Source organism: Periophthalmus magnuspinnatus, chromosome 15, assembly GCF_009829125.3.
Source record: "Periophthalmus magnuspinnatus isolate fPerMag1 chromosome 15, fPerMag1.2.pri, whole genome shotgun sequence".
Taxonomy (NCBI): Eukaryota; Metazoa; Chordata; class Actinopteri; order Gobiiformes; family Gobiidae; genus Periophthalmus; species Periophthalmus magnuspinnatus.
In genome coordinates, this window is record NC_047140.1 from 2,881,492 (window position 1) to 2,906,451 (window position 24,960).

General features: G+C 38.3%; 1 protein-coding gene across 1 annotated transcript in view; it reads left to right on the plus strand.

Moving 5' to 3' along the window:
- The window catches only part of LOC117382870 (VPS10 domain-containing receptor SorCS1-like), a 76,381-nt gene that overhangs the window by 9,777 nt on the left and 41,644 nt on the right, over positions 1-24,960 (plus strand). Inside the window, exons 2-5 of the mRNA XM_033980110.2 lie at positions 10,751-10,818; positions 12,278-12,377; positions 13,429-13,587; positions 18,018-18,091. Coding sequence (XP_033836001.1) covers positions 10,751-10,818; positions 12,278-12,377; positions 13,429-13,587; positions 18,018-18,091 — 401 coding nt within the window. The remainder of the gene's footprint in view (positions 1-10,750; positions 10,819-12,277; positions 12,378-13,428; positions 13,588-18,017; positions 18,092-24,960) is intronic.

Here is a 24,960-nt window from a genome sequence, read left to right on the forward strand (position 1 = left end):
TCTAAAGTTATATATTTGAATTTGGCTGCTCATTTTTGCCAGGGGTTGCAACTATCCACATTTCTGTGACTGAATGGGCAATGGAAAGTGAAGTGTTTTACCCAGGGACACAGTGGAAGTGCCTCGAGTGAGATTTGATCCTGTGACCTTCTAGTTGGAAGGCACACGGTTTCCAGCAGTGCTCCTGTCAGCTCCTATGTGATAGAAATTATTGTAATTCTACAGTTTTTTCAATAAGGTCAACGAGAGCAGGTTACGCTTTCTCATTGTTACAGGAGAAGACAAGTTTTCATGGCATGAATTCCCTTGACTTAGCTTGTGAAAAAATTCTCTCACTGCTACTATGTATTTCAAATGGTAGCTTTTAAGTTTGCACTAAAAAACATTGCACTTAACTTTCTTAGTCTTAAAAAAAAGTCCCCTCTAGCTGTCTAATCTGGCCTGCATTGATCAGACCCCCTCCTCTTGCACACTGCAGCTTCTGTGCTCAGCGGGCACACACCCAGAGTGGCCCAGCTTTCATTTATCCAGAAAAAGTAAATGATACAGCACCATAAGCCCAAAAGGAAAAGGGAGATGTTTCAGATGGCTTCTCAACCAAACAATTTTTCCCCAGTGCGGACCGCTGTGTCTGACATGAGTATCCCAATAAGTCAGACACTCGCCGTTCTGCTTGAAAGCCACAGCCGTTATTATGAAGTGTGTGCTTACCATCCATTTAAAAATTCTCGCTATTTGATGTTCACAGATCAATGGTGTTAGACGCTTGCCGAGGTAACAGATGTTGCTATCCCTGACTCCATATCCTGGTACTTTTGCTATTATACGTCTGGCTGAATCATTTAATACAGCAAAGTGCTAAAAGAAATAACGTAACAGTCCGCAGTGATTTTTTTTCTTTCTTTACAATCTCCCTTACATCTGCTAACATAAAGACGACTTGATATGCTTTAGTGGAGTTGCTTTTATTATTTATGATTGCAGTGACCTGTTATCTGTAGAGGAGCCAACAGCACTGACTTCAAACATTCATTGCCTGGGCGCAACATCTGGCCTACGAGGAAATGTTGCCGTTGTTAATAAGCACATTGAAATTGATGTGGCACACAAAAGCCCCTGTACATTAGACGTTTTGCTGCAGTTGTATTGAAGTGCAGTAGGATCCGCTTGTACCTGCAGGCACTGGTAGCCGGAACAGTAAACACTTTGATTAGAATAGACTCAGGGTTTATACTAAAGGTGTTAAACAATGCTCTTTAATGTGTTGATGTGAGGGTTCATATTCACAAAGCATCGTGGCTCATTAAAAAGACATTATTAAGTGGGCATTCAGTGATTTGTTTTATTTAGGAAAATCAATGACAGATTAATTATCATTCATTTAAAATCCCTTGTTTTCATCCACTGGCAGAAGGGCCCTGTTCAAAATAAAAATAAAAATTCAAAAAAGCTTGGCAGAAAAAATATTATCTTGGTTGCTACAAAGGACTATTAATAATTCCACAAAACTTGGTTTAACCCGGAGTTGCCAGAGATACCAGACTGAGGAGGCTAGAACACGGCTGTATTGTTCTAAATGAGTAATTTACTCTATTACCCAGGAAAATGGAGAAAATGTTAACTCAGTTCAATTCGATTTAAATTGCATTTTAAATTTGAGTTTTTTGCAGTACAGTGGTCCCTTGGTTCTAAAAATAATTCGCAATAGGTGAAATCCGCAAAGTATCAGCTTTATTTTTTACAATTATTCTATATGTTTTTTGTCTGTAAAACCCCTCAGCACACACTTTATACACTTTTCTCACACAGGCATTAACATTTTCTCACACTCTCAAAGTTCAAACCTTCGTAGGCGTCTTTGACGGTGCAGAACGTTTCATCGACATTGTGGGTTTTGTCGGGAGAAAACTTGCAAACACACAGCACTTCAGAGTCACACTGAGATCCAACATTTATGTAAATTTGTCTGAACACATTCTGTACTGTACAGGAGACACGGCACGGAGGAGACTGATGGACAATGGTCTCAGCCAATCAGGACGCAGAACACAATGCACATTCATACTCTGTAAAAAAATTTAACAAAAAAAAATCATCGAAACCACGAGATCGTGAAAGGTGAACCACGTTATAGTGAGAGACAACTGTATTGTGTCCATTTTCTAACGTAAATTCTATGATTATTATTTATGTTTTGTGATTTTAATGTCTTTCTTATTCTGTGAAGCACTTTGAATTACTTTGTGTACAAATTGTGTTATACAAATAAACTCGCCTTGTCTTGCCTTGCCATTTCGGATTAAACAGAGCCGTCTATCTGTGGCGCTGGAGGAAGATTCCCATATGAATAGTGACTGTCACAACTGTGTAGTAGAGGAGCCTTATCTGTGTCGACAGAGACTGTGGCTGGATGGGGAGTTCATGATACTAAAACTCATCAGGATCACCGTTGTGTCAGACTGGAGCACATATTCTCATTGAGTTGTACTGGAAGGATGAACAAATTCTATAATAGTTAGGTTCATATGCAGTAACTTATTGACAATGATACAGAACTATGATTCCTTCCCCTCATAGCATAGTAAAATGTCAAAAGTAGGTTATACAAGATGGCGTTGGTCCAGTTTGTTGATATTAATTCATTAAAAAAACTATAAATGCATTGATTACTGACTGGATATCATCAGTCTCATGCTCATTCTTGACTTGTAGCACTACTATGAGGTATTTTGCTTGAAAATTTGCAACAGAGACCACGTGCCTGATCCTTACTATAGTGCAGTTTCCCCACCAACGGGATTTTTGTATCGTCCAATTCCAGTATTTTCCACATTAGCGAGTAGACCTATTCATCATCTAGGAGCAGTTCATTCATCTTGACTATAGATAAAAGAATTGACTTGCATTTCCACACAAACAAAATCAACATTAACACGTGGTCATCGTACTTAACTTCCACTTCCAACTTCCTGAACAAATCGTGCTGTAATCATCATCCAGGGACAAGGCAGGACAAATCACCCATGTTGCAGCCGTTGAATTAGTCATTATTATTAATATTCCTCTGTGTAACTGTTGTAACAATTGCTCTGAGAGAATCATCCATCTGTTTAATTGCCCTGGCTAAATGTGCCGACAGCTTTATTGATGTGGCCAATTCTCTCCAACAGCTGATATGGCCGGATCAACGTCTTAGTGAAAGCAGGACCGATCACGTAATGACTTTCATTTCATTTGTCTTAGTGTTTACTTCATTTTTTTTTTTTATTTCAGATTTTGTGATAGCACTATTCCTACTTTTTGTACTTTTTATCATCCATACACCTATGGCAGTAATCTCCCCAGTCTAAGCTCTTTAAGTCGCCATTAAGCCGCCATCCTTTCTTACATAATGATCAAATTCATCCCAGTCCATTTGCCTTCAAGGTTTAAGATTTACACAGGATTAGAGGTTAAAAAATCAATTTGCTTGCTCTTGGATGTCAAGTAATCCACTTTGCAAGATACGCCTTTGCTACCTCTATCTTTAACACCACATAGTTGCTGACATGGAGTGTAACCTGCTGTTGAGAGTCAAAGAGAAGAATATGCTAATATATAGTATAGTGTTTTAATTAAAATTCATAAGGGAAGTCACACTTCATATCATGTCTGATGGATAATCATTTAAGAATTTGTCCATTGGTTTTAATAGCGGCATAATGACTTCGGCAGCATGTTGAACTTCAAACAGCAATTTAAAACAGCAAGAAACTGTACAAAGTGAATATGGTATTAGCATATTGATGTGTTAATTACAACTGCTGCGCTTCACCTTACGCTCTGAATGCAGAAAAGTTTCCCAAGCCAGCAAATTGGTGGATGCAAATGATATCTGACTGTAATCTTGGAAAGTTACCAAGTAAATGCATAAAGTTAATTGCCATACAGACCAAGAGATATAATTTGTTCTAATTTTCCGACCACCGTGCCTTGTTTTATTGTCTATGACGGTGTCCATAAGGGTACGACATTTGGAAGGTATAAAAGGCCATTTTATTGGAAGAGCATAAATCTTAGGGTGACGAGACTCTGGCTTCTGCTTTTTAAAAAGTACTAGGGGATATTTTTAGATCTCCCATAAAGAATTCCATATATTCAGCACAAAGCGGCAGAGGTGAGCAATCCTTAGTCAGCTTATTTACTGAAAAGCCAAATAATTAGGAAATAAACAACAAGTGTAAAATGTATTTATTGCAGCGGTGCTTTATGGGGAAATAAACTAGATTGAACATGCATTATTGTTACATTTATGAGACCGTAATGGTATGCAATGTTAAGTAAAGAGGTAAAAGTATACAGCAAGGTCATGTTGTTGCAAAAGGTTGTTCTTATAGTGAAGAACACATGTACTTCAGCTTAATGATCGCTAGGACAGAAACGTGGGAAGCATCTACTGTGAAAAATAGCTCTTACAGTGAGATGACACAGAATATCTTTGTGGACTGCAGTATACTTTTGATGTTAAGATTTTTTCTTCCATTTTTTGTGCACGCAACACGGTACAGACACATGAATTAAGGTTTTTTCTTATAAATGGATGAGTCTGGTTGTTGAGACTTGCATAATGACAAAGTGCCTGTGATAATCTGTGTATTAGACATTGATAAAATCCCAAACAAGTAAACAGCTGTAGAAAGCACGCCATGTTTACTGAATAAGCTTAATATCAAGTAAATTTACATGAATTATTTCTATGTTATGGGTCCTAAAAATGTAACAAACTGCGCATAGTATCCATGTTCCGGTTTTTATTGTTGGTACTAAGACCTCCCAACAAAAAAACACATAAGGACATTAAACCTGTGTCATCTTTGAAAAGTGAAATCTACCAACCGTAGCATGACTCAGCCTAAGTGCCAACCTATTGGCACTTTACGAGCCATGCAACAATAGTGATATTGAAGTGGAGAAAACAGCCACCTCAGGAAGAAAAGTCAATATAGGTTTCACACAGCAATTAAAACAAAGAAGAGTTTACCATACAAAACACAAGGCAAGTATGAGTTTCGTAGCCGTACTAATCCTAAATCTTTGAGAGTGACCAGTATAAACTTTTAAAAAGCTTTAAAAATGCATTGGCACTAATACAATGAATATATTAAAGTGGAGCAAGGAGGAAATATCTTTGCTTGAGGGAGAAATTGACCTTCTTTAAAAAGAAAATGCTAAAAAGTTAATGTACAGTTCCAGTGTTAGGACGATGTAGTTAAGGGTGACAGCTTATTAGAAAAGGACTATGAGAAGTGGGGTCTGCACTACATCACCTCACAAGACTTTACTCTTCATCATTATTAAATGTTCATCATCACTGAACTTTAGACTTTTTAATTACAATATGGCTCAAACTGTTCTTAGCTGAAGTATGCATTTCATGGTGTCAGACAAAAAACAATAACATTCACGTAAAATATATGCAATCCAAACCTCCAAAAAGACAAATTTACACACAGGAGACAGCCCGTGCACAACTTGCTTCTGTACTTTATAATGGTTTATAATTGCTGTGCGTGTCTGAGATCCACATCTCTATCTCTAACTATTAAATGCTAGGTTTGTTACCTCAGTCCCTCGAAACAGTTTACTTGAAGCTCCTGTGTCTATGAATGTAGTTGTGCTAATGCATCTGAAGAAGTAAGTATGTAAGTATGCTAATGGATAAAACTTTGATAAGCTTTAAGATAAAAAATGACTATTACTTACTTCATCCCGTCCATTCGATAAGCTTTGAAGAAAAACAACTTACCAAAATGTTTCTTCCCTTTACAAAAGCATATTGGATGTGGAGTCTTGTGTCGAGTTTTCTCACAGTTGCTGAAGTACATCGAGAGTTAATCAAAGCTAGCAGTACATGTATTGACATAGTGATTGTCTGTAATTATAACAGTAGTTGTTGTTTCAGTGTCGACCAGAGTGGTGGCCTGCCAACCTAGTGAAAAGAGCAGAACGTCATCACAAATGCACTGTCCACATCCACCATTTTGGGACAAAGATTTAGTACATTTCTGCTGTCTCATCTGTCCATATCGTCTTTAGGAGCCAAGACATTTAAAACTGCTTAATGGGCAGCATTGATTTTGAGGCTAGTGCCCAGTGACAGCCATGACCAGGGGCATTTCTTTTAGACTCTCCATTTCAGTGTTCAGACGATAATATCTAAGGAACAACCTTGAGGGGATTTCTGCCGATTTGGCACAAACAAAGGCACTTAGAAGATATTTTGTTGGACCGTTAAAGATTAAAACGATTGATAGACAATGTGTGTTTTATATTGAACAAAATGTTGTGGTGACACTAAAATCAGCAAAAATCCATACTTTATACCAGTTTGTACTGACTATATGCATATATGACAAAGTATGTCATTAAAAAAGCTTTATACCTTTAATCTAAGGTTTATGTGGTTAGTGTTCCCAGACACATCCAAGAGTGTATTGTGCTTATTGTTCAACACTGAAATCAATAATAATCAATATTTCTTTACCCTAAGAAACACAAACAGTCTGATTATTCTTTCTTTTTTCAGTTTCCTATTAACTTTAAATCCTGGACATTATTTGTACAAGAGAGTCTGATGTATCCAGTATAGTTGCATGGGAATTATATATGAGAGGTGTGTTCACACATTTGTTATATATAAAAAAGCACAAAAGTGTAGTGACAATTACTGTAAGTGGCTGCCTGACAGATAAAGCTCTGTTTTGTGTAAAAATGTCACCAGAACACTTAACACTTTATTGACTGTATTTCCAACTATTTGTGAAAAGACAGAGATCCACAAACAGTCATACGTCATCTCCTAATACTGCAGTGGTGAGAGTCTAAGTCTGAGACTAATGTTGATGAGAGGAATGGTAACACTTCAGACAAGACGCTCCAGATGCTTGATTTGCTGTAGCAGAGATTCTGCACATTTTTTTCTCAGGATCTTGATTTACAAAGTTGCCCATGGCCTACGTACTCATGCAAGTAGAACAGAATGAATTGTAATGAGAGGTGGCATGTTAATTGCTTCTGTAAAATATTTTATAATTATTACTGTTCTATAGAAATATATCCATCCATCCATCCATTTTCTTCCGCTTATCTGGGGCCGGGTCGCGGGGGCAGCAGTCTAAGCAGGGACTCCCAAACTTCCCTCACCCCAGACACGTCCTCCAGCTCCTCCGGTGGGACCCCAAGGCGTTCCCAGGCCAGCCGAGAGACATAGTCCCTCCAGCGTGTCCTGGGTCTTACCCGGGGCCTCCTCCCGGTGGGACATGCCCAGAACACCTCCCTAGGGAGGCGTCCAGGAGGCATCCTGAGCAGATGCCTGAGCCACCTCAGCTGGTTCCTCTCAACGTGTAGGAGCAGCGGCTCTACTTCGAGCTCCTCCCGTGTGACTGAGCTCCTCACCCTATCCCTAAGGGTGCGCCCGGCCACTCTGCGGAGGAAACCCATTTCAGCCGATTTTATCCGTGATCTTGTCCTTTCGGTCATTACCCAGAGCTCATGACCATAGGTGAGGGTAGGAACGTAGATTGACCAGTAAATCGAGAGCTTCGCCTTTGGGCTCAGCTCCTTCTTTACCACAACGGACCGATACAGCGACCGCATCACTGCAGATGCTGCACCGATCCGCCTGTCAATCCTGTCGATCCATCCTTCCCTCACTCGTGAACAAGACCCTGAGATACTTGAACTCCTCCACTTGGGGCAGAGACTCACCACCCACCCGGAGAGGACAAACCACATTTTTCCGGTCGAGAACCATGGCCTCGGATTTGGAGGAGCTGATTCTCATCCCAGCCGCTTCACACTCGGCTGCAAACCACCCCAGTGCCTGCTGCAGGTCCTGGCTCGAAGAAGCCATCAGGACAACATCATCTGCAAACAGCAGAGATGAAATCCTGTGGTTCCCAAACCAGGCCCCCTCCGGCCCCTGGCTGCGCCTAGAAATTCTGTCCATAAATATAATGAACAGAACCGGTGACAAAGGGCAGCCCTGGCGGAGTCCGGCAGTAAGTCAGACCTGTTCTATAGAAATATATCAACCACAAAATATCCATATTTATATATTCAATAAATTATCAGATAGGAGACGGATTTTAGGGTCTCAAACATATCCAAAGGTAAAATTGTAGTCGCTGGGAGAGAAAGATGGAACCAGTGCCTTAAAGGTATTACCTATATTACCTTAGCTTTAAGTGATTTGTTTTTAAACAGACAGTAGTGTCTACAACACATCAAAGTACAGCAGGAAAGCCAAGCCCTTTAATGCATAGGCCTGACATCAGTACAATCTTCTGGTGCATATTTGTGATTATGCTCAATGTCAAAGCCACGTCATTTATTTCAATTAATAGCAATCATTTGTATGTGCCCTGCATGATTGAATTTGAGTGCATTTTTTATGTCAAATGTATTTACAGTACTATAGTTTGTCCCCTTCATTTGTTGTTTTGTTGTATTTAATCAAGAAGCAATTTACAGAAAGGTCTGCAGTAGTCCAACAAAACTGGTCCAGACAGCCAAAGAAGACAGAACATTATTTTTATTCTGGCCTCCCCTGGGGATGTGAATGTCTGGAGACTCAACATGTCTTCTCGACATCATTCTGCACCGGGGCATGTCAATTTAGTGAATGTACATTTTACCCACAATGAGTTCTTATAGTTTAGGTAGAAAGTTGTAAACTGGAACTTTACTTTATGCTAAAACTCAAAACTCTGAGGCAGCATCAATTAGTTCAATGAGTTTTAGCTGTAATATATATATATATATATATATATATATATATATATATATATATATATATATATATATATAGATAGATAGATAGATAGATAGAAAGATATAGATATAGATAGATATACACACAGCCACATTATTGCTTTTCCTGCTTTCGCTTAGACATTCTGAATCTATATCACCGTGGCATCTTGTCTATTCCACACACTGCATCAACTGTCTGTCTGCCTTACTGATTTGCCACTTAGTGTGGATGTCTCTGAATATGTTGTTTTTCAGAACACTATTGTACATCAATCACTCACTATTGCATTTAGCAGCGATGACCTCCACTGTGGTAATTTGTCGACAGCTGGTATGCGCTAATTTGTCTTTCAGAGCCACATTTTTGATTGCCAGTGTATTCAATGATGTTTAATTTAACAACCAAGTGCTCTTAGGTGACCCAAATACTCCTCTCCAACTTTTGTATGTATTGCAAGTTCTGCTGTGGCGAGGCAATTACGCCCAAGAATAGCTTTTATGTCGCCTGTAAGATGCCGCAATTTGATCAAAAGCTTCAAATTGAATGGCTAGGAATTGTCTAAAAGCGATCCAGAAAGTTTCAAGTCCTTGTTTACATGATTGAGTTCTGACTCGTTACTTGCTATGCTGCCCCCAACGCTCATAAGGCGGTGTAATGAGAAGATGGGCTGCTTTGGCGAAGCCTCCCTGGAGACTTATATGATCTGCAAGTTTTATGATTGCAGAGTGCAGGCCGGGTATTGCTTTGACAATTAATTTGTGTTAAGGGTGAAAGGAATGATGGAAGCAGCATCGTCTTATGACTCATCCTGGCCACAACCATATGTTTTCTTCAAAGCCCGTCTTCTCTTTTTTTATGTAAATATTTCTGATTCATTAAATATATCATATCTCAGTACTTGAATTAATGTTTACCCTGATTTACATTAAATTAAAATGCAATCCCATCCTACTGAGATTGAGATGGAGTATACAAAGTTGAACTAAAAGATCAAATGACCACTTTTAAAGATTCAGCTAAATGCAGTATAGTGTTTTTTTGTTTTTTTTCTTAATTATGAATCATTTTGTCCTTATACAAAGTCATACATATCATGATTTAGAGTTGTACAGTGCCACATGTGTCTGTGTACTGATAAATGAATGTGTAGCCTTATTTGCATTAAATGAATCCACATTTTATAGAGCTGAGGTCCCATGTAGAATTAGATTTATATTCCGTATAATTTTGAGATTGAGGTAGATTATACAAAATTTTACTAAAAGAACAAATGAAAGTTTCACAGTATAGTGGTTCATTGGTTTATGTCTTAATTATCAGCACTATTGTGTCCTTATACAAAGTCACACACATCATGTTTTAGACTTGCACAGTGCCATAAGTATCCTTTGTGCTGATAAATTAAATATTAGCATATAAATGTACACAAATTACTGTGTTAGATATACTCTTATATTTCATTCAAATTAAAAACTGGCACATATCCATCAAGTGTGACAGAGCAATAATATCTGGAATAATTTAACCGACAAACAGCTTTTTGAGACCTGTATGAAGGACTTGGGCTCGTATACATATAGTTATGAGGACCGTTCATATACAGTTTTACATACACATTATTTATGAAGACAGCTTTTCAGTGCGTACGATGAATGATGGATTAGCGTGCTTGTTTATTCATTGAGTGTTGCCTGTGTATGAAACTAATAGTGTTATACATATGTACTCAGCGTTGCGCCATGAAAACATGTACAAGGCTCGTAGCACAGAACAAACACGCCGGCAGTGCTGTTCTGAAAAGTTTTTGTTAGGACTTTAATATCTGCGTCTGACTGGGAGTTGAAAAGACGTCAGCATGGAGCCATGCGCTGTTTGTTTTCGGTGCAAGTGACATTTTATTGCAGCAGAATTTTACACAATAATATCCATCCTAATCTTTTTGATCTGTTTTCATAGGTGATCCTCATGTTGACAAAATATTACGACTTCAACACCGGCAGAGTGACGGAAAGCTCTTTGTGGAGGTAAGAGAGTGCAGAGATCATTATGGTATGGCTATAGTAATGCGAGCACCATGGCATAACAAAGGGATTCAGTCTAATGTAATGATAATGTTGAGTGGCTGTGCATTTCTCAAATGCCATTAACAAAGTGAGAGCAAAAGAAGCTACAATAAGGGCTCAATCTTTCTAAATATGAATGTTTCAATGCACTGTATAAATATATTCATGTCTAGAACTAGCTCATTCTTTACCACAAGAATGGATGTGTTGATGTCCTTGCCAGTTTATGGTATGTTCTAGTTATTAGCTAAAGTAAATGGAGTGGAAATCTTAATCATTCTTTCTCATTAGAAGTGGTTATGACAAAATGCGTCTTCACCCTGAGGCATATTTATGCAGTGTTTTGTTTGTGTTATTCTATACCGCCCTCCAGGTCAGTTTATTTCACATATTTTGGTACCAATCCCACCACTGTGATTAGTTCTATATCTAACTGATTGCTTGTCTGTAGTTCCTGCCCTTTGGAAATCCTACCTGAATGAACAAACACAGAACTAAGTCTTTGTGCAATAATAAGAATGATGAGTGGGTGTATGATCCGTTATGACTCTGTAGGGTAAATGCAGGACTAATTTAAGATATGAGAACCTGTGATTGATTCCCTGGTTGGGGGAACACATTCTCTCCCTTGTTTCCTCATTTATTTGCATTATAATAGTGTGTAACCCCAATAAATGAGAGAATTTTGTCCTGATCACCTATTTCCAAAAGTGCTGCTACTGATCGAGAAATCAAGCACTGGGTAAATGTAGTTATGTTATTATTAAATTAGTGATCTGTAACTACGGTAATTGCTGATGCAGCTGTATTCCTGATGTATTTGAGACCTCCTGTGCAACAACCTTTTCAAAGTAATTCTTACAATATGTATGACTTTTATTTATTCTAATTACTTGGGATAACACTGATGATATTACAAGTCCGTCTTGAAATGAACCCACACAAAAGAATCAAACAGGAGGCCAGTTTTTACACAGAATTTTCCACTTCCAGGATATTTCAACCATTTCATTTTCTAAAATTGGAAAAGTGTAAAGCACAAAACTATTAGTCAAATTATAGCTTACTCAATTTCAAAGTTTTTGTATGTTTTTGTTTGCCTAATTCAAATAGTCTTTTGTATCTGAAAACGACTACTATTAAAATTAGCATATTTTCATTACCTCGGAGCATGACTAAAAATAATAGCAACTTTAATAACATCCTATCTTCTCACCAAGCGTCCCACATGTGATATTCTTGTTTATTCTGATAATTAAAAAAATACCCATTCATCTAGTAAATTGCCTCATGACTTTTGCTGTTGCAATTTTCTGCTTGCTTGAAATGCTTAATGATACTATCAGAATCTTAACTAGTAGGTGCCGCTCTGCTTTGGTGTTGTTTTCAAACTGTTTAATGTCATGTAATTGAATTTTAGGTCAACTGATTACGGCACTACATATGAGAAGCTTAATGAAAGAGTTGGACTGAAGACTGTTCTGAGCTATTTGTATGTGAGCCCCAACAACAAGAGAAAGGTAGGTGTCATATTGCAGTGAGGATTATCATAATAATATTGCCTCCAAAAGCCTTTGCTCAAGTGTTTTTGTTGCTGTGACAGTACCTTGCGAATAACTGTATAACAAATATTTGTTCCCACACAATGTTTTGTATTTCCCTTAGCTATGTATGGCACAAGGTAGAGATGCTAAGTTTAGTCAAATACTTTCAACTTGGAAATATTCATATATTTAAATATATGTTTAGCTGCACACACACCCTGCTACCAAACTGGTGCATATACTATTTTTATAGGCCTGTTACATTTCCTAATAAGTAGTACAAGTCAATATTTACTTTCAGCTCTAGTATCTGAAGTTAATCTGTTTAAGTTGAATTTATGGCACTTGATGACATAACATCAAATGTCACTGTCAAACTGTTTGGTGTGATTTGTCCAGTATAATATATCAGATTCAAGAAATGTTTTGTGCTTGTTAGTATTTAGGCTCTGTGCAAATTGCGACTCCTACATAGGAAATGTTTGGAGTGGTGCCACAGTGTAGAATGCAGGCCTTCTGTCTACACGTACTGAAAGGATCTATAGATGATAATGAAAATATCTTACTTTAATGTAGTCTGTAATCTAACTATATATACTTCATAAAGAATCTGGAGTCTACAGTTTGGTTGAATTATCCTGCTTGAGGACACATCTACAGCTCTGAGGTCTGAACTGGTTATTCCACTGTTGAACAATCAAGTGTATAATTCAAAAATCATCTTTCATGTGTTAATCAGTGTGTAACTGATTTAAGAACATCTGTTATGTCAGCAAGTATGGTAATAAAATTGCACACAAGTATGTTTTTACAGTGTGGAATCTAGTAATTGAACCCTTTAAATTTGCAATTGTGACATCTTTATTACCAGGCTTATATAACTCTATAGCTGACACTTGTTTCCGCGCAGTGTCTCAACAGGGGCCTTTGTCAATCCGTGTATTGCACAAGCACACTTAAGCCCCAGGAAATGAGTGCTGTCAAGGTGGGCCACTGATTGTCCCTGCTCTCTCCTCTCTTGCCTCAGATCATGTTACTGACTGACCCGGAGGTGGAGAACAGCCTGCTCATTAGTCTCGACGAGGGGGCGTCCTATCAGAAACACAGCTTAGCCTTTGATATCCTCAGCTTGCTTTTCCACCCAGAGCAGGAAGACTGGATCCTGGCATACAGTCATGACCAGAAGGTAAAAGACACAGTGGTTACATGCTACGTCATGCCTGTTTTGTCTGAGAGATTAAGGAGCTGACTGTGGTGCTGATGCTCCACAAAGCCCACTCCTATTGAGTCAGGTGTCCTGAAAAAACCTTGGTAATTGTTTAGCACTATTATTACGACGTGAGCCATACAAGGGTAAACCAGTTGGATACACTATACCGTGGTCATGAATGGCACTGTAATTGCTCTCTGTTTTGTGCAATAGTTGATTATGTTTTGTTCTGATTCTGTTCACATTAATGAAATGACTCAAACCTTCCCTTTGAAAATTTAAAGGGGCACAGTGTTCTGCCAATAGTATGCCCTTGCCAGGATTTTCTATTGTATGATATTAAACTTAAAATCTTCATGCAGATAAGAACGTGGCACCACTTGGCCATGTTACAGGTCAGATCTGTCGAGTGGCGACCCCAGTTACAATAAGAATGCTTTACAAGATATTTTTGAGCAATAAAAACACCTGGATGATGCACACCTCCAGGGAGACATGCGAGGTGTGGACCAACTCTTGGTCCACACACAGGAAACTTTTCATATGATTTGATCTAATATGCACGTTATGCTTGGAATTTCAAGAATTAAAGTATTATTTTTAAATTGTTATTCTTTGATACTGTTTAACATCTAACAGAATAAGCAAGTCCTTTTAGTTGTTTCTAAATCATAAAAATACAGCATGACTTTGGATATTTCTGTACAATTTGCTTCACCCATTTGCTTCTTGACTTCTGCACTTTATGAACCATTGTATTACAAGCTACATCCCTGCAACGTCGTGTCCGCCTCCCAACTTTGTTAACGCTTCGCATACTCCCCTTTCCAAAAATGGTAATAGTCTCTTGAGTGATAAGGTCGGTTTGCTGACTCTCAACCTCCCTCACCCATTTTTATATTTACATCACAAGTCACATTGAACCACATTAAAACAGTTTCGTATTTATATTTAAAAAAGCACAGAATCAGGGCATGCTTTTCCCTACTTTTGGGACAAGCAAAGACACGTTCTATATAAGGTAAGTGAATTTGCAGAACAAGTTTATACACCATGACTGACTGTACACGAATAGACTTACCCCGGACAACATTGCGCATTGGAAAAAGTTACCAATCCACACATATTCTCCTCACCACCTCCATTACTCTCCCTGGTAACCCTGCTGTCTGCTTTATTCAGCACCCAAGACATCAAACCTGGCCTCCCTCACCGCGTGCTATTGGAAGACTTGGATTTTTTGGGAGAGAGAAAAAGCAGTCAAGGTCTCCGTAGTGAGATAAATGTTCCAGGGAGGAAGATGAAAGCCACTGCCAGATAGCCTTGGACGGGTCAAAATAAAGATGCTTGACTGGAGAAGTCTGCCTCTGGGTCATTTCTTGCAAAGCTTCAATCTGCATATGCTCTTTCCTTTCTATTCCTTTTATCATGGCTTGATTGAAATTAATTACAGCTGGCTTTCATTTTCCAGTGTATTGATTGTCCATCATTGGTGGGGTTTTTTCTTGCCCACAAAGTCATAAGCCCTCAAGAGGAGTCTAAATGATGTGGCTAATCCTTGCAAAGCTGCAATGCTTAAGAAGATCATTATGTCGACATGAGAGGCTGTTTGGACATGGACTGTAAAAGGGCACTACAAAGCAACATATGGCACAAAAGCAACATATGGCAGTTAAAGGTGCACTATGTTACTTCTCTGGGAGGTTCGAGCTGATTTTTTGAAATTATCTCACATTTGTTAAATTTACAGATGTTGATTGCTTACAAAATAGCTTCAAAAACATACATTCTTACTTTAAGGGCTCGCCTCTCCAAAGATCTGACCATTAACGCCTGCTTGTCTTTGCACTGTGCAACTTTTTTTGGGGGGGGGGGGGGTCCACCACTTGCTCTTCTTCATAGAGATGTTATTCTTTTGTCTAGAGTGTTCCACATTATCCCATTAGTTTAGTTTATTGGTTTATTTGAACAGGGACCATGTATAAACAAATACACCAGATTTAGTTAACGGTAGTTTCCATCTGTAGTCCCCAGAAGATTAACAAACACTATAAACTTGTCTATCTCCATGGAGATAAGCAGGTAATACCACTTGGCCAAGTTACAGGTCAGATCTATGGAGAGGTGAGAGTGAAAGGAATATTTTTTAGTAATATAAAACACATATGATTGAAAAAAATGCAAGTTTAATGGTATTGGTGATTTTCAGATTGTAGAATGTGATGATATCATTCTCATATATACCGTAAATTTCGGATTATAAGCCGCTACTTTTTTTCCACGCTTTGAACCCTGCGGCTTTTACAGCAGTGCGGCTTATATATGGAATTTTACTGGATAACGGACCCTGGGGGGCGCTCTCTAGCTGTAAACGTAAAAGTGAGACAGACGTGGGGAAAGATTCTGCTCTGAAGAATTCACTAGTTTTGATTTTGAACGATCATTTTGCGCATCATGAAATGGATATGATGCAGTTTTTAAGATAAAGAAACAGAAAGGAAACAGAGCAGGGGTCGGCCTTTAACACGCAAAGAGCCATTTGGACCCACTTTCCACATAAAATAAAACACTGGGAGCCGCAAATACTTTTTGACATCTAAAATGAAGATAACACTGTATAATAACAATAATGTAACGGAATAATGTAGGTTTTACTTTCACGGACAAGCCTTCTACACGTGGCAGATAAATATGGCAAAAACAACTTAAGTGCATTAAAAAAATACAACTCACCAAACCGCTGCATCATGCATCGCGCCGATTATGTGATTATGTCTACTCTACTCCGCAGTTTCTTTAAAAAAACAACAACAAAAAAACTCGTAGCGTATCGTTTAATCCCAGGTGCTTATTCTCCATGTGCCAAAGCAGTTTTGAAGGTTTCATTGCCTTATTTGCTTTTCCCGTATGTTACGCAGAGCGGACTGTGCGTGAGTCACCTGCAGCGACAAACCCAGATTTTAAGTAGGCATTGTCTGTTAAATTTATCTTTCTTTTTCTTGGAGGTCGTAGTCTCTTCTTCTGGCTCCTCAGTTGTCCTTTTCCCCTTTGTTAAAAAGATCTCCAAAGACTTTTGTTTTGGCTCATTTTCACTCGCTTGTGGCTCTACTTTAATGCGTCGTGTCTGATGTGTTATACGTGATACGTCACCGCGGAGACAAGAGCAGATAATATACTTGCTACTACATCAAATAGATTTCTGTGGCGATTTCCAGCAGGATTTTCATGATACATCTACGGACGAGCTTATTAGTGTGTCATTAGGGACGGGCCAAAGTTGCTCCTGACCCCTGTGCACAGCGTCTGAAAATCAGGGCTCTTTACGCAGGACTGAGCTGTGTCTGTGTTAGTTCCCAATCCACGCAGAGCCGCAGTATGAGGCGGAAAGAGGCGCATGCGGCTCCGGAGCCGCGAGTTGCCGACCCCTGAAATAGAGCCACTGCACGTAAGCTCGACATCAATGAATCCAACTTGGTCAATGTAAAAAGACGACAAAAGTTTTCAGAGGAAATAAAAGCAGATTTTCCGTGTTGGTGCAGCTTTATTTTCTAAACCTGCAGATGTGTTCATCCCGTGTTGTTGTCGTGTTGGTGCCAATTTTCAGGCACAGTTTAAAAAAAAGCGTGTCGGTGCACCGTCTTTCTGTGTAAATATCTCATGTTACAATATGAAAACCTGCGGCTTTTATTCAGGTGCGGCTTATATATGTACAAAATTGATTTTCTCTTCAAATTTAGCTGGTGCGGCTTATATCAAGGTGCGCTCTGTAGTCCGAAATTTACGGTACATACTTCATATTAATTGCATTGTACTTTGCCATGAAATATCCAAAAGGTAAATGCACAAATGTTGAATATGCTCAGTGACTAGACCCACAAACTCACTGTATTACAACACAAATCTGCATTTGAACAATATTCAATTCACAGGATTTGAACAAGATTTCATTTTTATTTAATACAGATGTAGAACAACCATTTGTATGAAATAATGCTGACCTATAGAGCGTTGTGATGTTATCTGAAACCCAGCAATACTATGTGAGATTTCCAGCAAAACAATAACACCTTCCTGGAGTCAAGCAGTTGCATAGTGCATCTTTAACCTTATACTGTGGAACATCCCAGGTAAAGCCATATCATCTCTATGGAGACAAGTGGCAGACCCTTTGCCAAAAAAGTTATCAGGTGAGGTAAGTGATTGACTGAATAGAATTCTGATGACATATTGTTGTCATATGGCTTTAATGACATTTTACTCAAGATAATGTATGATGGAATACCATAGTTTGTCTTTCTGAGGTCCCATACAGGATTATTTATGCTATTTATGAAATGCATTGTTCCATCACTGAAACGAATACGCCCAGTGCACCATAATTTGACATCTTTATTTGTGTATTTCAGCTCTACGTCTCAGTTGAGTTTGGGAGAAGATGGCAGCTTGTGCATGATAATGTGGTCCCCAATAGATTCTACTGGTAAGTGATTCATTGTCCTTTTGGGAAAATATGCAACCCTGCTATTATATGACATGCTCACAAAATATAAAACACAATTGAATCCTGGAAATGTAACATTAATAACGCAAATGTATTTGTTTTGAACCTCTCTAGTTACTCAGAGCACATTTACTGAGTGCACTCAGTGGCTTTTAGATTAGGCCCACAGGCTAAGGATATATGCCCGTTTGATTCTGCTTGTAGTCTGCAAGTGGTTTTTACAGTCTCCAGGCTTTTTTCTGTTAGTTCAATGTGGCATTTGACTTTGCCCCTGAATACATTGCCATTTTGAACTATCCTACTACTACTGCCCACTTCCCTGAACTAAATGTATAATTAGCTACTTTATTGGCAGGATGTAAGCACAGTGTTTACTGATATGAAAATAACTGAAAATGTTTTAGCTTTCGGCATGCTGTGTTTAATGTAGAGGAAAGCACTTTGCATAGTGACCCGTTGCACAGTGATTAAATAGCTGTAAGAGCATAGCATTTTGTTTTGTATGTTTGTTGGGTGTTTTAGATATTAAAATGTAATAAACAAAATATATAATATATCAAAATATAACTGCCATATTTTCTGGACTATAAGTCACATTTTTTTCATAGTTTGTCCGGGGGTGCGACTTATACTCAGATGTGACTTATATGTGAAATTATTACAATATATAATTTCACATCTTCGTTATTGCCACACTGACGACTGTGTGAGGCACATGAAGCGGCGCTTCATCTACCTCCAGAGCAGGCGGAGTTGTTCAGAAACGGCACAGAGGATGAAGAATTCAATAGATTTAGAGATTTGGAGTGAGATCCAGAGTAAACTTGTTAACTTGTTTTTTATGCTTTATTTATCTGATTAACTGTTAATATCTTACGTTAACATACCAGACATGTGTTCAATTCTGTCTGTGCTTCATGTAGCTGAATAAATATAAATGTGTTACATTAGCGTGCTGTGCTGCTTTTCGGCCTGTTGTTCTCTGTTTTATTGTTATTATTATAATTTGCCTTTAAAGATAAAATGTCTGTTCTTGGTCTCAGATTTTGTAAAATAAATGTCCCCCAAAAATGCGACTTATAGTCCAGTGTGACTTATATATATCTTCATTATTACACATTTTTTGGCTGGTGCGACTTATACTCCAGAGCACTGTTCCCTCTAAACTGCGCGCGTGCGCAATTGCGCACTGCTGACACGGTCTCCGCGCACAGAAAATCTGTGCTGCGCCCAAAAAAAAATCGAACCGGAGTTGAAAATAAAATAAACACACAACAATTCATTCTGCGCTATTTTTCAGTGTGAGTCAGGGAGTGTGACCGGGGACGAGCTGCTCCAGACAATTATGTGATTCACATACGTATTTGCGCATCTTATTAACGTCATTGACAGGCGTCCTCATGTCCCGCTACCAGTGTTTTAGCCGATGTGGCCGATGTGGAACTCGCTAATGATTCTAAGTGTTTAACCCCTGAACGTTCCGACGGCCCGCCCTCGGGCAAAGATCCGCGCGTAAAATTATGCGCGCGTAATTGAGTAACTTTACGCACCGTTTTGCAGCAGTTTTGCGTTTTAAACATGACGAAACGGACAAAACAAAGGAAGTACGCGACCAAGGACACTGTGGATGTTTGTACAAGTTAAACTAGAGGCATCTCGGACCTGGAGCGGTTCGTGGAACGTAGTGAAGATCTCATGGTGGACTCAGGAGCAGAGGACCTTATGGATGGATGAGGTTCCTGATCGGTAAGCGTGGTTTATTCTGCTGTTGACTTAATTGTGGGTCAGATGTGTATTATGTGTAATCATTAGCATTAGCTAATGCCAATCTGCGCCCCCCCTCCGACCACCACTAATCATCACACACACACCACTTGGGCAAAGTGTCTTGCCTAAGGACACAATGACAGAACTAAGGACACAATGACAGAAGTTGGTCTGAGCGGGATCGATCTTCCAACCTCTGTCACAGAATGACTGTCACACTGTCACATGTACAGTGTATTTTTAGTCTCCAGTGTGTTTGTTCACTGTTTGCAGTGTGTGGTTTGTAAATATATATTTATTTTGACCCATACCACTTGTTTTGAATATATTTTATATACAAATACACATTATATATTGTGTTTTGATATGATATGTAAATGTACAGTAATAGAGCAGCTGGGTGTGCAGATTCCTCTCAGTGTGTATTGGTCCTTGATACTGTCACTAGTTTATGAGTTGTAAAAATCAAATGATGATATACTGAAAAAGAGTTAACGGACTGTCTCCCAGACACAGTAGCACAATCTCACTCAGTGCACAGCAAAAGCTTCACACAATGGATTATACTCATAATACAAGTCAGAGCTTTATCATAAAAATGTTAAGTGTGTTTTCAACATTGGAGTTTACAGTTGGCTTGGTTTGGTTGGAAGCTCATGTTTTGCCATAGTTAAAATGAAATATTTATACTTCCAATAGCATTAACATACTATACAGGTCATGAGCAAGATTTTTGTCATTTTCATTGTATAAGTGGCTAAAGCACTTAATTAAAAGACTTATAACAGAAATGTAAATGCGGCAATTTGATTCTTTTAATAAACCATTTACCTTGGATGGATGTGCAGCATGACCACAGTGCACAGGTCTGATGTCGCTCACACTGGTCCATGGGGCCGCTCAGGGAGTTTGTGTGTTTGCTCAGACTCGTGAAAAATTAGAGGGAACATTGCTCCAGAGCGATGTATAGTCTGGAAAATACAGTATACAAATTTATAAAAATATTACCCATAAACAGAGAGTCTGTTATTTTTATTAGGCTTATTCTCATTCATACCCTTTCAGATTTAAGGTTGAAATTATTAAATGTATATACTTTGATTTTCTTCTGTAAGAGGTTAACTAAGACTAAAATGTAATATTGACAACTTTATGAACAGAGCAGTCAGAGTAACATTTACACTAGAAGAAATGTAATTAAATGAAAAGTTCTTTTAGCTTTTTCTCACCTGCAGGTAATTACTGAAATGTTGATTTTTTTTTTTTTTTTGTGTACTTTAATGTGAACATTTACTTAACAGCACTGCTGTCAAGGTTTCATCTGTTCGTTTGTTGTTAGTTTGCAAAATGTATCTGGGATACCAATTTCATTATTGTTTTCAAATATTATTATCTTTTGCATATAAATTGTGTGAGATGGACTACTTCAGACACACATACCTCAGGACAGTAAAGAGGTCGGACCATACATCTAACTCTCTTTATTGTAAACACCAAGATGATGGTTCATTACTTAATCCTTTCTAATTTTAGAGTAGACTACTACAATACTACTACTAATACTATAGCCCAGTTTAGTCATTTTAACTTTTGTGTGTTTCAGAGCCAGAGTAACAATAGGTGTCCACAATCTGAAATCTTTGTTACTGTGAAAAACAGATGATTTAGGAATTACATCAATTCATTAGCCTCCGTATAATTCAGTAAGTAATGTTTCAAGTTTCTCAGGAAAAATATCAGTAAGATGACTGGGGTGATTTGTGTTTTTTGGCCGTAAAAATCTTTCTGGTTGGCCGAGGATGGAGCCAATGACACCTAGAGAGACTTTTCTGTCTCTGGAGAGACAAAAAATGACTTAAGCAGTTATGCTATGAGGCCTGGAAATTGATTTTCATTTTCCTCAGATCCAGAAAGCACTTGGTTTGAATGGACTCATTTCTTTGCCCATAGTTTGAAGAAATCAACTTTGGTCTTCACACCATTTCCATTTATGATTCATACTCCTGACCACCGAGTTTCCCCATCTTGGATTGTGCACATTGATATGGATGGAACATACTGTAATCTTGCTGTAATGTTGCTCTGCCTGCTGGATTGCTTCTTCTTTAATGTCTCCAATGAATATACACTGGGAGATGAGAAGAAAGCTTGTGAGCAGGTGCAGAAGAAGGAGCAAAGAGAATAGACAAAAGCGTAGTTGTTGACGCGTTTCCAAAAACCTTAATGAGACATTGTTATTCGACCTTCAAAGACTCAAACAATTTTCGCTGCTCACAACTTTTTAATGGGATATTGAACACACTTTTGATATATAATACATTCAGTCAATGACGCGACACAAGAGTCATTCAATCTTCTGTAGAAATCACATTTTGTCGTTCGTTTACATAAGACTCTCTCTAAATCATTCATTGGTTCTCGTGCGCTGCACTAACCCTCTAGTTTACACGCACTGGTTAATTATTGATCTCCACTTTCTCATGAAATACTGTCAGCAAAACACACATCCAAATGCAAAGTTGTGTAATGTAATACCTTTTCAAAATCAAGAGATGAGAGTATGATATTTTAGCGTTATTAGCTGCCTGCGAAAGCTAAGGGGAACACTGCAGGAATAAATGTTTAATTTATAGTGGTTTTTATAGCTGTTGGCTTGAAAATCTACAAAAGCCTCCAAAATTTTAATCAAGAATCTCAGTGAGCAATTTGTAGTGATATATGTAGACTCGAGATACATTTCTCTGGGACAATAATAATATGATTGCAGTAAATAAAAGCTAGTGGAGAGGAGTGGAGATGACTAAGTGGATCTGTGTTGAACTATGGTTAATGAGCCTGATATTTTTATCCTCAAAGGGAAGGTTGGGAGCACGAGCAGCGTTCAGCCTGCCATGTGGGTTAAGTACTGAGCTTGTTGTAATTTGTTTTAAATGTGGCTAATTTTGTGTTCTGAATTTGAAGATAACCTTGGGGATCTCTGGCCCTTTTCAGATCTTGTTTTTCAATTGGTCCTGTAGCTTTTTGGCAAGATTATAAAAGGCTGGACTAATTTGGTTCATACTATGTAGATTGGATTTTTGCAAACAGTATTTAGTTAAACACATAGATCTTTCATTTACATTTTCTTAATTGCAAACTGCCATATTGATCTAAAATGACTTAATAATGGAAACAGATCCACTGATTTCCTGTCCAAATTTACAGAATTGATTACCTCTTGCCGTCTATGTCACTAACACAGGACAGCACTACTGGACAATACATAGTGGTATTTCACTGTAACTAGCAATGGATTTTTATGTAGTGTGTTTTTATGAGTAAAAATATGGGATGTGCCCCTATCACCTCGCGTATGTATTATTCAAAGTACAGGGCCATGAATGGAAGTCTTGAATGTTGGACAATAAAGTATTATTCAAACATGCATGAACACCTACACAACTCCAAACCATTATAACATGCTTAAAAGCTCCTAAGTTTACTTTCATGTCTTTTAATGGGATCCTAAAACGTAGATTCAATATAATGTGGTTAATTGGTTCAGTTTGATGCTCTTTGAAATAAGTGTCTGGCAAGGTCACAGCTTTGAACCAAAAGCTTTTGAAAACTTAGTTGTTAATATTTAATGTTGTGTCTTCTTTGAAAAGATTTCATCAAGAAAGTCCACTGTGTACAACCAAATTAGAACAATTCATTTGCTCAGAAGAACTCATCACACTTACATACACTAGCTGTTGGTCATAGCCAGAAATAATGTCATAAGTTATGGATGAGCGATACCACAGTTTTTTGGATTACCTATTATCTATTTTATTGCAAGATCTGTGGACAGGGTCATTAAGATTTTTATGGTATTGCTAATCGTAGAGATACTGCTTTACATCTGCTCTTTAAACTGTGCCATCAAAAAGTCCGTACACTTTCAGTAGAATCATGTGGATAATTTCAGCCTTGGAATTTCCGATTTCTACTAAATAAAAGGTAAAACGTAGCTGTAAACTACTGCTTCATGACATCACAAGGTAGAACAGAGCATTTTGAGCTTTGGAGATAAATAGACAGACAGAAAATAAAGTGTTACTCAAACATGTGTGAATGAAACAAAACACAACTCAGGTATGTTTTTTAGGAGGGAACATCATTCTAGCATGGCTTAAAGCTCACAACAGTTTAGTGTAATTTAGTATAATATGGGATCTTTAAGAAAACCTTTTGGGTCACACTTTTTGTAGTTCACTAGACAGTTCTATGTATCCAAACTGCCTTTTATACATATTAAGGTCAGAAGCATATCTTGTCCATATTCCAAACATGATTTCCCAAACCCTATTAAGCCTGGCCTCTCTCTCTTTTACCGTGATACGTGTTACTTATTGGAGAACACTGTGGAACATTGCGGGGGTTTATTTAAGAGCAAGGGCTGCTGTTGGCTGATAGAATTGGATGAAGTATTTGACAGAAAGTCCATTAAAAGAGATGGAGCTGTGAGGCAATTACGGAGTGCTGAGGAAAGCAGGATCAGGGGGTATGCATTGAGAGAGAGGGGGGGGGGGCTTTTATATTATACTTGAGACGCGGTGGAGGGGAAATTAGTAGATAGTAGTTGTGACAGTAGATATATTACTAATATCTACTGCCACAACAGTAGGTATTAGTACAACAAGTGGTCTACACTGAACTACGAGAATGAAGGATCTCTATTGGGTGCTTTTTATGGAGGAGGTTGTTGTATGATGGCCCCTAAGAGGACACTTAAGGGGTCATGATGGCATATCCCTTAATGCCTTGTGAAATCAGTTGTGGCTATAGAAACTGGTTATATTCTGAGATTTCTTGCCTCATAAAAAGGAAATAGTCTTCAATCTCACAGTCTACTGCTACCCACCAATGGCATGCATGGTGTTCTGTTCACTAGGAATTTAGTCAATTCAAATTGCCCATAGTGAATCAGTACAATAGTTTATTATACACTGCCTGGCCAAAATATAGTCACCACCTGGATTTAACAAATAGTTTGGGGTTGCTGCAGTTGGTCAGGTCTAGGTTCAGCAACAGTCTGTGCTCAAAGAATGAGGTCAGCT